The 16,661-nt window shown below is 42.2% G+C and overlaps 1 protein-coding gene across 1 annotated transcript; it reads left to right on the top strand.

Annotated features, from left to right (window-relative positions):
• Window positions 1-294: 294 nt before the first annotated feature.
• LOC142376391 (sorting nexin-2-like) lies at window positions 295-16,172 on the top strand (the record flags this gene model as incomplete). The annotated part of the gene is made up of 8 exons (XM_075459935.1): window positions 295-423; window positions 868-1,028; window positions 2,240-2,306; window positions 2,912-2,955; window positions 5,323-5,464; window positions 7,116-7,194; window positions 13,802-13,877; window positions 16,059-16,172. Coding segments are annotated over 8 exons (812 nt in total), but the record flags the coding sequence as incomplete, so codon positions are not given.
• Window positions 16,173-16,661: the final 489 nt, after the last annotated feature.

Raw genomic sequence — 16,661 nt, forward strand, 5'->3', positions numbered from 1 at the left:
GAATCTTTGATGAACCCCTGTTTTTACCCCTCGAATGGACCCAGTCATGTGACCGACCTGTTGCCAATCATCATAATTAGCTGCAACATGCTCCTCCAGCTGTTTCTTTTCTTTTGTTCCCCCCCCCCCCCGTCTCAACTTTTCTGGGACATGTTGCTGCCATCAGATTCACGACTGATTATGTTTTCTATGTTCATTTCACTCTGTTTGTTTTGCCATGTTACACAGGTGACCCGGGGGTTGATCTATAAACCCGTGTCGTTGACGCGTGTTTGTGTGTGTTGTGTGTTTGAGTGTGTTTCCGACTCCAACCCCCCCAGCCCCCCCAACCCAGCCCCCTGCCTGCCGTGGACATCAGCACCAACTCAAACGGACCCAAGCAGGACTTGTTGTTCGATGACGACGGCGAGGATCTGTTCGCAGGTATGAATATCTCACACATCTGTAGTTTGTAGCCTCCACAGGTCTCACATGTTTTATGATGCTTCACACCGGATGTTCTGCTCGTGTCAGACTTGATTATTTGGGTCTCAGTTTTTTTTTGGCTTTGACGCTTTAGTTGTTTCTTTATTTTTTGTACACATTCTCCATATTTCGAGCACTGATAGCAGTTTGGATATCTGCTCGTTGGGACTGTTTCTTTTGTCTGATGATAATAGATAAATGAGTACTTTATTAGTTACTCCAGGAACCAACAGAGCCAACAGAAATCACCAGATCCTCGTCTTAACAACATGTCTGTCACCCTCCTTTTGGATTTTAAGCTGCTGTAATTCTTTGTCTTTACAAAGTGGTTGCTTGTATTTAAATTAACGTGGTAATCTGTGTGTGTGTGTGTGTTTGTGTGTGTGTGCGCGCACATTGTAGAGGCAACAGAGGAGGTGTCGTTGGACAGTCCGGAGCGAGACGTACTGCTGTCTGACGGCCCATCACCCGCCATCACTCCCATCACCCCTCCCACCTCCGTCATCACCCCACGCATCGGCCACGCCCACGACGACATGTTCACACACTCTTCATTTGATGAGGTGACTCCACACACACACACACACACACACACACACACACACACACACATATCTTTGGATCTTTAGGCACTTTGTTCCCAGCAGCCTGTCACAGAGACACATCATTTGTTCCCATTTCTTTAGCTGCATCTGTAAAAAACAGCAAAGATAACATAGTGTGACAGACAGAAAACAGGATTTCTGCAGCAACAAGGTGATTCCCAAAGAGCTGTTAGCTGAAAACTTGGCATATCTCAGCACGGTGTGCAGTGCGTCCTTAAAACATTTGAGGAAACTGGACAAGTGGAGGACAGAAGAAGAAGTGTCAGGCCTAAAGAACTATCTACAGCAGATGAACAGGATCTGAAAGTGATGTCCTTAAGAAAGAGGAAAACATCCAGCAAAGACCTGACACAGGAGCTGAGAGATGCATCTGGACCTTCAGCTGATCCATCTGCTGTTGGCCCAAGCCTCATCAGAAATGGGCTCCATGGAAGGGTGGCTGTCAGGAAGCCGTTCTTAAGGAAGGGAAACAGGGAGAAAAGGCTGAGCTGGGCCAAAGGACACAAGAAGTGGGCTGAAAATCAGTGGCAGCAGGTCTGATGGAGGGATGAATCCTCCCCAGAGCCCGCAGCTCAACATTACTGAAGCAGTGTGGGATCATGTTGGCAGAGAAGGCAACAAAAGGCAGCCCACATCCAAAGAAGAGCTTTGGGATGTCCTTCAAGAAGCCTGGAGAACTATTCCTGAAGACTCCTTAAAGAAAGGACAGAAAGCTCGTCTGAGAGGGTTCAGGCTGTGCTGGAGGAGAAAGGAGCTCAGAGCAGATATTCACTTTAAAGCTGCTCAGAACTGAACTAACTCTGTTTTTAACTTATATTCTGTATTTATATTTTATGTTTGCAACTTTTTCTTATTTTCACGGAAATATATAAGTAAATGAGGGCTGGATCAGGACTTCTACACATTATTAAATGTCGTTTCCAGACATAAACCCATTCCTTAAGTTACTGAACATAAGACAAACATACAGTCATGAGACCAGACCGGTAGATTTAAATGTGGCCCAGCAGGAAAAAGCTTTGTGTTTTCAGTTTTTTATCTTCAGACATCATTTTAATGTCACTTCCTGTAGTTCATATCCATCTAGTGAAATATCTCACCCTGACGTTCAGCTGTTGGATTTTACCAACAACGAATGCTGATTGAGTTTTGTTTGATGTTCTCTGTAGATCGAAGAGGAGGAAGGCGCCGACTCCTTCGACATAAACATATCAGTGTCCGACCCCGAGAAAGTTGGTGAGTGCATTTTAATGATATGTGATATCATGTGATACCAACTAAACATCTACCACAGATGGAAAAACACACAGATCTGAGTTATTTTTGGCAGCTTTTTAAATGGATTTATCTGCTCACTGAGCCCTTATTTCCCACCAAACCTCCTGTTGTTATCGTTTTTGCCTTTTTTCTGATTGGGACAAACATGCTGGAAGTTAAAAGTCACATCAGCCTTTCCACGTTCATCTGAACGAATTCAGAGTGAAGTAAAATGCAGAGTAGGAGCCTTGGTGGAGCCCCCTAGAGGCTGTACTTGTCATTACAACCACGTAAACCATCACACAGATCAAATGTTTGGAGCTGAAAAATCTTTTTGCATGTAGGTCGGGCAGCACTGTTTCATATTCAGCAGGCAGAGCAGCATTAACCCCACAGTCTCTGAGTGTAAACACGAACAAGGTCAAACCAAGATGGTAAATAAAAGGCATGAAACTAGTTAAACTTGTTTGATATCTGAGCTGAGCCGAGTCTCAGTCTCATTCCTGCTTAAACGGTGAGGAAACACCGTCTGTGTTTGTGTGATTGAACGTTTCGGGTCATTAATCAGAGTCTGTGTGTTCCAGGTGACGGGATGAACGCATACATGGCCTACAAAGTGACCACAAAGGTGAGAAGCTGTTGGTAAAGCCTTTCTCTGTCATTTCTGTCAAACTAAAACCTGCTCGTTCACATTTATGAACACACACTCGGGGGTCAGAAAACAAAACTTTTATGACCACATGCTTAATCACGCTGAGACTGTGCTGTGTGTGACAGTTTTGTGACACTTCAGTGTTGCTTCAGGAGTAATACGATGGTCTCTGCTGCTTCCCTAATGTTGAGAGCTGCCTGCTCTTTCTGCTGCAAAACTGTTGATTATGTGCCAAGTAATCGTGGAATTCAGAACACAAGTTAATCAATGACTCTGGATCTATTTCCAACGTGAAGCTAGCTAGCTACTTATCTAACCTTGGTAACAATAACTAGTGTTCTTGTTATTACATCATACATCATTTAAGTAAAAGCCGTCCACCTCACCTTACAACTCAGTTTGATGAACACAGCCTCCCTGTATTAACGGCGTGTGCGCTGTGATAACGATGAAAGACGGCACACACGTGTAAACGATGGTCAAACGTGGTGTATTCAAGGCAACTTAGAAAAACGAGCTCCAACCTTAAAGACAGACTGAAGGGTTAGGATAAGCTGCACCACTCAGTGGAGTTACATGGCACTAAAAGGATCGGATAATTGGCTAAATTACAATAAGACTGAGTTGAGCGAGGGTAATTCTCCTTGGATATATGGCGGTGAATGAATGGGAACAGAGGCACAAAGCGTGTCATACCCCGGTATGATAGGTGGCGCTGTACCCATTCCAGCTGTTGCTAATAGAGCCACTTCCTGTTGACCTCTTCACCACCAACAACAACAACAAACTCAGGCATTGGAGAAAGATGGAGAACGCAGAGCCAGATGAAGCTACGTCCCTCTACATTTGGTCTGTGATGAGCTGCTTGTTGCACAAACTCGATGCCCAACGGAGCATTCTCCATCGCGTTGTTTGTTTCTTTCTGACGGCGACAACAACAGGAATATCGTCTCCTTTGACTTCCGGGTCACGACCCCGGGAAAACATCTGGAGCATGCGCAGAACGCAAAGTCTGATTCACCACGTGTTTCAGCGTCTACAAGCAGGTTTAGAGTGACTTTCAACCCAGTTATCTCGGGGTCTGAATCCGATCCGATCCAATTTCTTGTCAGATTAAGCTGTCTACATGAACTTAATAACTCAATCTGATTGTAATTTAGCCAATAATCTGATCCTTTCAGTGCCATGTGACCCCACTGAGTGTTTCTGAGCAACCCCATTAACAGGTTTGTGACGTATGTTGAGCCTAAAGTCAGAGTTTCCTGTGTCACTGAGGTGACTCCGCTTGGACCTGGCTCCATCATGTCTCAGGTTAAACTGGATAAAGAGAGACGAGACACTCGATCTGCTGAGATTTTAGGTCCCCGTAAGAATTTTTATCTGTTTTAGACATTCAAAAAACTTGTGGCTTTTTCTTTCTTTACTTCATTTAATTCTGAAAGCTTGATTAACTGCTGAAGACTCTTAAGTTCTTCACTGAGGAAGCCTTTCGGATGAGAGGTGAAATCCAGTCTGGCTGCTCTTATTTAAGGTTTTTAGGATTACTGAGGCTCTACCCACATACATCCGGTCCTTGAGGGCCGCTGTCCTGCAGGTTTGAGATGTTTCCCTGCTTCAACACACCTGAACACGTCTAAAACCTGCCCTCGAGGACCGGACGTCCCTGATCTTTCGGCTGCATATTTTACAGCCTGCAGTTTGTAATCTGCATAATAGGATCTTCTTTTTGATTGTGTTCAGTTTGTCTCAGTTGTCTTTAAGTTATAAATTAAGCAGCGTATAGTTGTCACAAGCCTAGAGTATTTACTCCTTGGTTAATGTCAGTCAGTATGAATTAACATCTAAAAACCATGTTAAATTATATATATTTTGATATATAAGTCGCATCTGACTATAAGTCGCAGGACCAGCCAAACTATGAAAAAAAAGTGTGACTTATAGTCCAGAAAATACTGTATCTTTATAATTTTTTTAGCTTTTCTCGCGATATGTGTCTCAGTATTTATAAAATCTCATCTTAATTTCTGTATAAATGTTAAATTCAACCTTGTGATTTATAAATAAGTCCAGTCTTATTCAAGTATATCCTTTTTATTATTATTATTTATTTCATTTGCACTCAGAAGCTTTTAACAAACAACACAAATAATATAATAATATTTATATAGCTCAGTTCAAAGTTAAACATACCTGTCATCAGCATGATGTTAAAACTGCTTTAAAGTGTCAGCTGTTCTCCACTAATTTCTGATAATGACACATCGTTGGCATTACCCTCCCCTGGTCCTCCAGCCGTTCATCACTTTAACTGCCTCTCTTTCTTTCTCTTGGTGCCTCACACAGACCTCCATGTCCGTGTTTAAGGAGATGGACTTCTCGGTGAAAAGGCGTTTCAGTGATTTTCTCGGTCTGCACAGTAAACTGGCCTCCAAGTACCTGCACATAGGCTACATCGTCCCCCCTGCACCGGAGAAAAGCATTGTGGGTAAGCAAAGTCAGACCTCCACAAGTGTATTCGGGCATTCAAGAGCAATCATCCGCCCATCCAGAAGTCGATGGTTCGATTCCCGACTTCCCCTGGACTGTATGTGGAAGTGTTTGAGAAGGAAAACGCTGCATGGCCAGTAATTCTGTAGATGAGGAACAGTTCCAGTTCGAAAACTGCCATCCAAACAGTTCAATTCAACAAACTATGACTGTTCTTTACAGAGTAATGAAATAATTAGGGCTGGGCAACGATTAAATCTTTAATCTAATTAATCACATGATTTCCCTGATTAATCACGATTAATCGCATTTGTACGCAAAATCCAAAAATGAATCCAAAAGTAGTGTATAGCTTTTAGCATTTAGTTTTATTTTAAATGTGCTGCCATATGAATGAAAGTGCCATAACATTTGTTGTGCAAACACACTTTTAACATCAGCATCTTTCTGTAGTTTTTATGTAGAAGCCTCGCTCCACTGTCTGTTTCCTTGAATGACTTGCTGCTATCAGTTGTGTGTTTTGCCTTTAAAGCTGCAGTCTGCAACTCTTTTTCAAGCATAATGCCTGGAACTGTCCGGGGATTCTGAAAGTAGTACATTAAATACCCCAATACAAAAAAAAATGAGTTCTCTAGGTCCCCTATATGTCCCGCTAGGTCCCTCCAAAGCCAGCAGGTTTGTTTACAAAATTGCAGACCGGACCGGTAAAAGGTAACCAATCAGGTTACGAGCTGGGCTCTGCTGCCTGTCAATCACCGATTGTGCACGCGCGATACAAGGTAGGCTCGTCCCCACGCTTATTTATCTAGACTATTGAACTTCATTACGGGCTAGTCTACTTACTGTGTCTTCCATGATCGCAAATGACAGGTGAGTTGATGAATGAGGAGTCGTGTAAGCGCATCTGGCGTGCACGTCTACGTGCACGAGTTCTCATGTGTTTTGATAGGGCGGGACAGGAAGTTGAATAACTTTTTATTTTTCGGTTAAAAAATAAGCATTTCTTGCATTTTGCGACTACGGAGGTCACCGTTTTCAACTTCAAGCGTTCTGATAGATCATGTAAACTCTTAAAATGCCAAAAAGTAGGACTTTACGTATGACAACAACAAATCCTGCAGACTGCAGCTTTAAGTGATATTTTAGACTGGAACTACTACGCTGAGAAGACAATTCAACTTGACTGTAAATGCAGGAGTTTTTTTTAATTCATTTTGAAATACGTGCTTTTATGTTGAAACAAGTAAAACAGGAAGTAGCGCCGGTTAGCTCCGTGAGCTTCACACAGAGACAGAGGAGCACCTGTAGCGGTGATGTTACCTGCTAGTTTATCTTTATTTTATTACTCCATGCTTCGTGGTGTTTGCTGTAACTGTGTGAATGTGATGCATTCAACAGACTTTTATAATAATAAAACCTGCGTTAATGCGCAATAAAATGTTTATCGCCGTTAAATAATGAACAAGTTAACGCGATAATAACGAGTTAACTCGCCCAGCCCTAGAAATAATCAACAAAAAGCGTTTTTAAAGTGTTGTATGTGTTGCTGTAAAATGTTTAAACTCTTATCCAGAGCTCCATCTTACTGTTCCAGTTAAATCAGAAGGCGATTAAATGACTTAAATATGCACGCGTCTCATTTTCTGCAGGGATGACCAAGGTGAAGGTGGGGAAGGAGGATCAGTCGTCCAACGACTTTGTGGAGAAGAGGAGGTCGGCGCTGGAGAGGTACGATGAGGACACAACGCAGAGATTTAACAGATCAGCTGATCTGCAGACAGATGACACAGTATGGTGGCTGTGTTTGTGTCATGTGGAGATGAAGCTGTGAGCTGTTAGTCATCCTCTGTGATGCTTTCAGAGACACTCTGAACTTAAATTGCTGTTTTCTTAAAAGCAAAATCATGTGTGAATTTTGCTCAATCGCAGAATTAAACTTTTCTTTGTCGTAAAACATTTAGACACGGTCCAAAACTCTGCCCTGAAAGTTAAATCCAGAACTGAACTGGGTTGTAGTGTTTAAGAAGCCCAGGTCCATTCAGAATAAAGAGAACCTGGTCTGAAAACACTTCTCAGGTCCAGCTTTTTTTTTCCTCCCCTCCTGCTGATCTCCTCAGATACTCTCAGATTTTTCCTGTTTCCGATATTCTGCCCACAGTAAAGGTCGCCTCAGGTTTTATCCTCTTAAAGTGACGTAAATAATGAAGAATCACTGAAATTCTTCCCTTAAAAAGGCTCCAGAGAGTGTTGAAAACTTCACTTAAACTCAGCCTTCTGTTACCTGCTTCTGGCCCCTTTGTCCTGTTGACTGAACCGAGCACGAGCCCAGGTGTTCATAAATGATATAAATCATATCGTCAGATTGTTCTGCTTCATTCTTTGTCCTGCGTGCAGAATGCTGAAGAATAAGAAAAGATGCACCAGTGAATCCGTCCTTCCTCTTAACAGAATTTGGCAGCACGAACAACACAGCTTTGTTTTATAAAATGCATGTGAAACGTGACACGAGTGGCAGTTATTTAGGGAAGACTTGCTTCCTCTATGGGTGCACCTGGGTTAACCATGGGTTAACTTCCTGTTACACCTTGCATGTAAAAGCCTGTGCTTCATTCCTCTGGTGACCGCTTATAACAGAGGAAAATATTAGTGTATAAACAGGTTAACAGTGTGTGTGTACTTGTTTTTCTATATTCATATTGTCCAAAAACACCATATGTGTTTGTGGGATCCAACATGTTAAAAGGGATCTTTGAGGATTAAAACTTGGTGTTATGATTAGAAACTGAACTGTGATCCTGGCCTTAGCTTTGGTGGTGGGAACGCTACTGGGAACACTGGTACTGGTGGTTATCTTCTAATAAAAGTGGCTTTTTTTCTATGATAATAATGTATAGTTTGACTTAGGACTGTGTGATGAGGCCAAAACAAGTATTTTCCGGACTATAAGTCGCGTCAGTCAAAAAATGCATCGTGAAGAGCAAAAAAAACATACATAAGTCGCATTTATTCAGAAAATTATTTCACAAAATCCAAGACCAATCCTGACACACCGTGCTCTGATAGAGAGGCGATTAGCGCTCTTTGTTTTCTTCACTGCAGTCAGATTAACCCTCTGCTTTTCGCCAGTCCACTCACAAGCTTCTCACTCACTCTTTCTTTCTGCTGCTGGATTCCCGTTTTCGGCTGCATCTTTTACAGCCTGCAGTTTGTAATCTGCAGATTAGGATCTTCTTTTTGATTGTGTTCAGTCTGTCTCAGTTGTCTTTGAGTTATGAATTAAGCAGCATATAGTTGTCACAAGCCTAGAGTGTTTACTCCTTGGTTGATGTCAGTCAGTATGAATTAACATCTAAAACCATGTTGAATTATATATATTTTGATATATAAGTCACATTTATTTAGAAATTTATTTCACAAAATTCAAGACCAATCCCGACACACATTGTCCGTGCTCTGATAGAGAGGCGGCTGCGTTGCATGAAGCGGTAACACCAAGAAGTCAGTTTGAATTAACATTTAAAACCATGTTAAATTCTATATATTTCGATATATAAGTCGCATCTGACTATAATTCGCAGGACCAGCCAAACTATGAAAAAAAGTGTGACTTATAGTCCAAAAAATACCATTTTTTTGTTTTTATTTTGTTTTTATGTGTCTCAGTAACCATCCGACAATAAAGTCACAAGCCTTACCATCAAAACCATATGCATGGTTCTCACATTACTGGCATGGGGACGTTACAAAACAACTTTATAAACAGCATGTCACTCACCGGTTAGTTGTACGCTCGCGCATGTGAAAGCCCAAAAGAGTCGATGGACGATAATCCCACATACAAAGCAATTATCTTCTCTAGAAAAACTGCGTTCAAGTATTTAAAACATTACAACAATATTACTGGGCATGTATTGTTGTAATGTTTTAAATACTTGAACGCAGTTTTTCTAGAGAAGATAATTGTTTTGTATATGTGATTATCGTCCATTGACTCTTTTGGGCTTTCACATGCGCGAGCCTACAACCAGCCGGTGAGTGACATGCTGTTTATAAAGTTGTTTTGTAACGTCCCCATGCCAGTAATGTGAGAACCATGCATATGGTTTTGATGGTAAGGCTTGTGACTTTATTGTCGGATGGGTTATAAAGTGGTGTGACGTTTCTGCAGTGTGCAAGTTGTTGTTTTACGTGGAAGGGTTAGCGCTTGCCCCTTAGCCACCACGTATTAGCCTCGCATGACATGCTGTGCGGACAGAGCGATCTTCACACAGGGAGCACAGATTTGCACCTGTCTGTGTCCTGCTATCAGTATTTGACAACCTCTAGCAATGGAAATGCGCTTCAAATGCCCCGGAGTTTTCCTTTAATTTCTGTATAAATGTTAAATTCAACCCTATGATGCATAAATAAGTCCAGTCTGATTCAAGTATATCCTTTTTATTATTATTATTTATTTCATTTGCACTCTGAAGCTTTTAACAAACAACATAAATAATATTAGATAGTTCCTCCTGCTGAGGCTCAAAGCCACAACAAAGAGCATTTTAACACAAATCTTTGGGAAAGATGTTTCTTTTTCTGATGGGTCGTGTTTCAGCAATGGGAGCGTGTCTGCGTTTGTGGTTTTGCTTCATTTGACCTTTTTATTTGGAGGTTTGGACGTGCAGTTTGGGGCGTTTCAGGAGGTGAAACAGGCTCGTGGAACGGCTGTTTTTTTTTTCGCAGCATATTTTGCTGATAAGCGCGTTTTGTTTGACGTTTTCCCCGTGAAATCCGATCTACTGCCAGTACGCTCGCTAACTAAATCCTGCTGTGAGGGGCATTCAGAGACGTGAAAAAGATGCCATCACAGTTTATACTCGATAAAGTCATCGCCCACCTCTAGTGGGAGTGTATTTTTATTTGAATTTAACTTATTTTTAAAATCTTATTTCAATTCAGTTGACATAAATGTTATTTTTGATTGAATTAAAGCCGTTTTTTTTGTTTTAAGATCGATAAAGAAAACGTTTGTGGGCCTCGGGCAGCGCTCCAGCTCTTACGAGTCTTTACTTCAGGCCTCGGCACACGTGAAAGAATCAGGAACAATAGATGCTGAAAAGAGGAACGAGGATTTAGTAAGAAAGAGGTTCTGGTCAGAGTTGGGGTTGGACATTCACCTGTGAGGGTCAGAGGAAGTGTTGGAGACCGAGGAATGCTTTATATCAACGGTGAATGTGTGTGTTAAAGATCAGCGTGGTCAGAACTTTAAGATCGAAAGGTTAAACCACAAATATTAGATACATCATTATCACGACACGCACCCACCTGTGCGTGTGCTGAATACTGAGGAAGGCGGGCGGGGGGGTGGGGCGGATAAAAGGGGCGGGGCTGACATTCTGCTGCCCTTTGCTGATGCCGTTTGATTGACAGGAAGGTCAGCCAGCGACAGCTGATGGAGCTCAGAGCTGCAGAACTCCACCCTGATGGACCGAGTTAATGAGGGCAGAAATCTACACTGATGGAAAAGCTGATGCTTAATACCCAGCAAACATTTCTCTCTTATTTCATCCCAGCTCTGATCCTTTTATTATTATAATAATACTAAAACTCAGGCGTTACGCTTCTAATCTCTTCAGACTGTGGTTGTTTTTGTTTCCACGGCGATCTGATATTCTCTTCCTGCGCCCCACCACCTCTGCACCCACCACCTGATGCCAGCAGCATTTATACCTGCTGTATGACTTCAAGTTCACAGACTCTGTTAGCCGTGGAGATTAAACCTAAAACAACTGAGCTCATCTGACCAGAAAGGCAGCCAATCTCACCCTGAAAGTCCCCTCGTATGTTCACGATCGATATCTTTTTGAGTCCCTGATTCATGTGGAAATGCTGCTTTCAGGGAGAAAAACCTATAAAAGTCTGTTTTCTTTTTCTTTTTTTCTTTGTAGTTCTTCCCACTTGGACACACCTTTTAAAGGGGTCTCATACCATTGTTACACAGATAATATGACGATATGTGTCCTTCGAGGCTGTTCTGATGCCATAAAGAAGTGGATGGCTGCTAATTATCTCTCACTTCACACTTTAACAACAGAAGTTCTTGTTTGCTTTGCGCTGTAAGCAACATTTCTGGCTCTTTATCATGACAAAAGTCAGAAAAGTGTGTGTGATAATTCTTCACGCCTTGTGTTTCCTCTGTTGGAGCTCACTGTACATCAGCCTCAGTGGGTCGTGTGGATCGCTGGCAGACGGTCCGACCTGCGGCTCTTCCTCGGCCCTCTAAGCCGTCTCATGTGACCCCTGTTTTGTCATCTTTGCACTGGCTCCTCTTAAAATTCACACTTCACTTTAAGATCCTCTCTTTACATCAGTGAGCTCTTACAGCCACAGATGATGCGCAGGTCATTGAAGTCCTCTGACCAGAACCTGTTGGCGGTTCCTCCATCTGGTCTGAAAACTAACGTTAGTCGAGGTTGTGGCTCCTAAACTACGGAAAACATCTGAGATCCGTGGACGGAATGGAATTTATTACATTTTGATGGAGGTCACTGGTTTAAATGCAGCAGTGGAGTGGGTGCCACACATTACAGCTCATAAAAGAAACCGAAATGAACAGTTAACAACTAATTAACACTTGAATTTTAGCAGGGCTGGGCAACGATTAAAATATTGAATCTAATTGATCTCATGATTTCTCTGATTAATCACGATTAATCGCATTTGTACGCAAAATCCAAATGAATTCAAAAGTAGTGTATAGCTTTTAGCATTTAGTTTTATTTTAAATGTGCTGCCATATGAATGAAAGTGCCATAACATTTGTTGTGCAAACACACTTTTAACATCAGCATCTTTCTGTAGTTTTTATGTAGAAGCCTCGCTCCACTGTCTGTTTCCTTGAATGACTTGCCGCTATCAGTTGTGTGTTTTGCCTTTAAGTGATATTTTAGACTGGAACTACTACGCTGAGAAGACGATTCAACTTGGCAGTGTTTACAGATGACTTTGGTTCTGTCGACTCCGCCGTCTGGAAGAAGTTTAAAATGAAAATGGCTGAGTAAAAGTTCCGTACCCTTCTCCATGTTTGGTGGATCCGCCGATTACTTTCTTTTCCGGTTCCGCAGCAGACAGCAACAGACTTTTACAAAATAAAAGCCTGTGAACAACAGACTTTTACAAAATAAAAGCCTGTGAGCAACAGACTTTTACAATAATAAAATAAATAATAAAACCTGCGCTAATGCGCGATAAAATATTTACCGACGTTAAAATAATTAACGAGTTAACTCATTTTTAACGCATTAACTCGCCCAGCCCTAAATTTTAGTGAACATCCCCTCATTTCTGCCTCCAGTTATTCACACAAATCATCAGCATCTATAGGATGGAGCAACATGACCCGTTTCCTGACACCGTTATCGCTGTTGGTTTAACTTTAACACCACCAACAGGTTGTTGTTTGTGCTTTTTAAGAACATTTCGACACACTGAAGAGGAATTTAGCTCTTTTAGACGCTCGCGTCTCCCTCAGGATGAGCTGGAACATCAGTGTCATATCTCCACTCTTCGCCCAGCACCATCATCAGGTCACTATACTTCTGATGCTCTGATTTCCTATTCTAAATTCAAGATTTTGGCTTTCAAAGGTTCATATTCACTTTGAAGCAAAGGCGTCATTTCTTTGTGTGGGCGTACTTTTAATCAGCCGATATTTTTGTGTGTTTCAATGTCCTGAAACTCGGCTTTGGGTAACTTCAGATAAACTTACATATAAACCTGCACATGATGCTTATTAATGAGATTAAACTTTCACCAAATGGAGACATTTTTAAATCCAGGTTAAAAACATTTATTTTCTCGTGTGTCTATGCATGAAATCTGCACGATATCTTTGAATTTATCTGGAGTGTTGCTTGTTTTTAAATTAATTTAAATGATTTTATTTGTTTCTCTTTATATTCTTTTATGTATTTTTAATGCTTCTTACCCTCCCTGCTGCAATGCTTTTATTTTATGTGAAGCACTTTGAATTGTTTTGTACATGAAATGTGCTATACAAATAAATTTGATTTGATTTGATAATGTGAAGTACCCTTGGCTGAGCTCATATATGAGACGTACCTTCAGCTCCTTTAAATGTGTGTGTAGCTTTTTGCTGCCCAGCTGTGTTTGGCTGAAAATAGCTAAATACTGAAGTTAAACTTTTAACTCGAGGGAAGCGTGACACAGAAAAAGCTTCTCTCCTACAGAACGACCCAGATTAAGTCGAACGTACCGCTGGCTTGGTAACTGGTCTTCATAAAAAGAAGGCCTCTGCTGAGCTGTTTTTTGATCAGAATTTGCTCTGTTTCAGGTATCTGATGAGAACAGTGAAGCATCCCATCCTGCTGAAGGATCCTGACGTGCTGCAGTTCCTGGAGAGCTCAGAGGTGAGAGAAGCAACGCTACCGGCAGAGGTTCGGCTCATCAGTCAGACACGAGCGTCTGCAAACCTGCTCATTATGATCGGATCTCCGTTTCCTTCTGCAGCCTGTTTAATGCAACAGGCCAACGGCAGCCGTGCACCACTGAAGCAGCTTCTGCTTCAACGCTCCGCTGCAGAAAATCAACACAACCTGCAAACGGCAGTTTAAAAACTCCCAGCCGTGTGTTTGAGAATGAGCTGCAGCTTGTTTGCCGTGGAACTAACAAAACATGGAAAGTTAGGACTCAAACAGATGAAAATGTCTCCTACTTTAGGCTTTAGTGTCCCCAGTGTGCTCTTTAACTGGAGGATTACAGGCCAAAGCGTTCAGGCTGGCCTCATTTATTTGGGTTAGCAGTTGTTTGGGGCTGCAGATATTATTTAAGCCCCGACATGGCAGTGTGAGCGTGTGCTGGAAGTTAACCTGTGCTACAACTTGGCTATTTTTTCCCCCAATAATGACTCAAAGGGTCAGTTTAACCGTCTCGCTGGAACAATCGTCCATAATATTTCTCACCAGATTCAGAAGAATTTAAATCGGTTTCCTGTTGGGGCTAATTCCCTGCACATTGATCCGAGTCACGTCCACTCAAACCTCATCTTTCAGCTCTCTTTTCACACATTTTCAGAGCAGATTTTTGCATTTAGGAACATTTTAACTGTTCTTCTTGTTAGTTTTAAAGCACTTTGAAATCAAATCAAATTTATTTATATGACACATTTCATGTAGAAAATTAGTTCAAAGTGCTTTACATAAAATAAAAGCATTGCAGCAGGGAGTCTAAGAAGCATTAAAAATACATAAAAGAATATAAAGAGAAACAATTAAAATAATTTAAATGAATTTAAAAACAAGCAACAGTCCAGATAAATTAAAAGATATCGTGCAGATTTCATGCATAGACACATGAGAAAAGAAATGTTAAAAATGAAAAAATAAACACAAGTCTTATTCAAAATCTATGATATGATATTTTCATATTTTCTATTTCTGTACTTTTTTTAATAGCTTAGTAAGAGATGAGATGCATTGATGTGTGTAATATGACCAACAGGGGGAGCTATTTAATCAGACACCGGCTTGTTTTCCTTGTACGGGGATAACTTGAAGCAGAACTGCAGGATGGGGACCAGGAGAGCTGTTAATATGAATGTGTTTGATCAGTTATTGTTGAGATGTTTTACTCTTTCCACCAAAAAAAGTGAAGCACACAGACAAAATAACGCTTCCCCTCCCAAACAGACAAAAAAAAACTTCTTTTTCCCAACAAGCGGCCGAGCATCGCGGTGAGGTCACACCGAAAACTGCCTGAAGGTTTAAGGGCCTGCGGCGTTTTGTGTTTCCTCCCTTTGTTGTCCAATCAGACTAAATCCTCTGAAACATTTGGTCTCAGGCCGGCCTGTCGGCCCCGCTGCCAGCCGCCTGAGCGGAGCTGGGATTGCGTTGCGAGGCAGCGCGGCCGTCGGGTCCAGAATAAATGGCTTTGTGTCACAGATTTAACAGATGAATCACTCGGACGCTTGACCGAGCGTGTCGGTCCGTCCGGCCCGCTTAATGAAACACAACCAGGGTGGGGGGGTGGGAGGGGACCTGGCAATTGAAAGCTATTTTTACCCCCCCTCCCCTCCCCTCTCCTGCCTACAGTCATTTACCCTCGTCCCGCCTTCAGCGAGGCCCCCGGGGGACGGGGACGTCCCCTGGCTGCCGCCGCCGCTGTTAAATGAGATCAGAGAGGCGGGAGAGGTGGAGGTAACCCGTTACAGGAAAACCCCGTGTAACCGGGAAAAAAGTAAACTTTTCCAAAATGAAGAAAAATGAGCCTATTTTCCCACGGACGAGCCGGCGTTTTCAGACTGACACGTTGGGTTCTGTGTCGGTTTTTGCTGTTTAAAGTTGCTCAGCACATAAAGCAGCTGCATTAATTCTGATGGGGGGGCTAAAACGTGGGAGACATCGCAATCAGAGGGGAGGAGGGGGGAGTTAGAGAGGGAAGAGATGGAGGGAAAGGAAGAAGAGAAAGTGAAAGGAGAGAAAAGAATAAGAAATAAACCCGATGCGGAAAAGGCCTGAAAGAAGAAGGTGAAACGCAGTGAAACAAACATGGAGGCGACTCTTTAACCCGTGTGTGTCTGTTTTATTGTGCAGCTGCCGCGGGCCGTCAGCACGCAGGCTCTGAGCAGCGCCGGGATTCTGCGGATGGTCAACAAGGCCGCCGACGCCGTCAACAAGATGACCATCAAGATGAACGAGTCCGACGCCGTGAGTGGGGGAGGGAGGGAGGCACAGGAAGGGGGAAACGGGGCAAAAATGAAGCAGTGAAAGAGGGATGAGGGAAGGCAGGAAAGGGACAAGAGGTAGATGATAAAGAAGGAATGGAAGAAGTAAAATAGAAAGACCTGGAAAAGTTCAGCAGAAAAGGAATTAAAAAGGAAGGAAGCAGAAAGGGAAAAGGAGGTAGTGATGACATAATAGATGGAGAGGGATTAAAAAGAAGAGTAAGGAAGGGTGGAATGAAAAAAAAGAAATGGGAGAAGGAAAAAGAAAAGAAATGAAAGTGATGAAGACGAGCGTCCGGGATGAAACTAGAACAAACTGGAAAACAAAAAGATAAGCAGGACGTTAAAAGTTAAGCGGCTAAGATGGGAACGAGGGAAATGAAGAAAAAAATTAGAGGAGAAGAAGGAACAAATGAGTAACCATGGAGACGAGAGAAAAGATTCAAACGGGATAAAGGGTTTAAAGGAGGGA

The sequence above is a fragment of the Odontesthes bonariensis genome, unplaced genomic scaffold (assembly GCF_027942865.1).
Source record: "Odontesthes bonariensis isolate fOdoBon6 unplaced genomic scaffold, fOdoBon6.hap1 scaffold_278, whole genome shotgun sequence".
Taxonomy (NCBI): Eukaryota; Metazoa; Chordata; class Actinopteri; order Atheriniformes; family Atherinopsidae; genus Odontesthes; species Odontesthes bonariensis.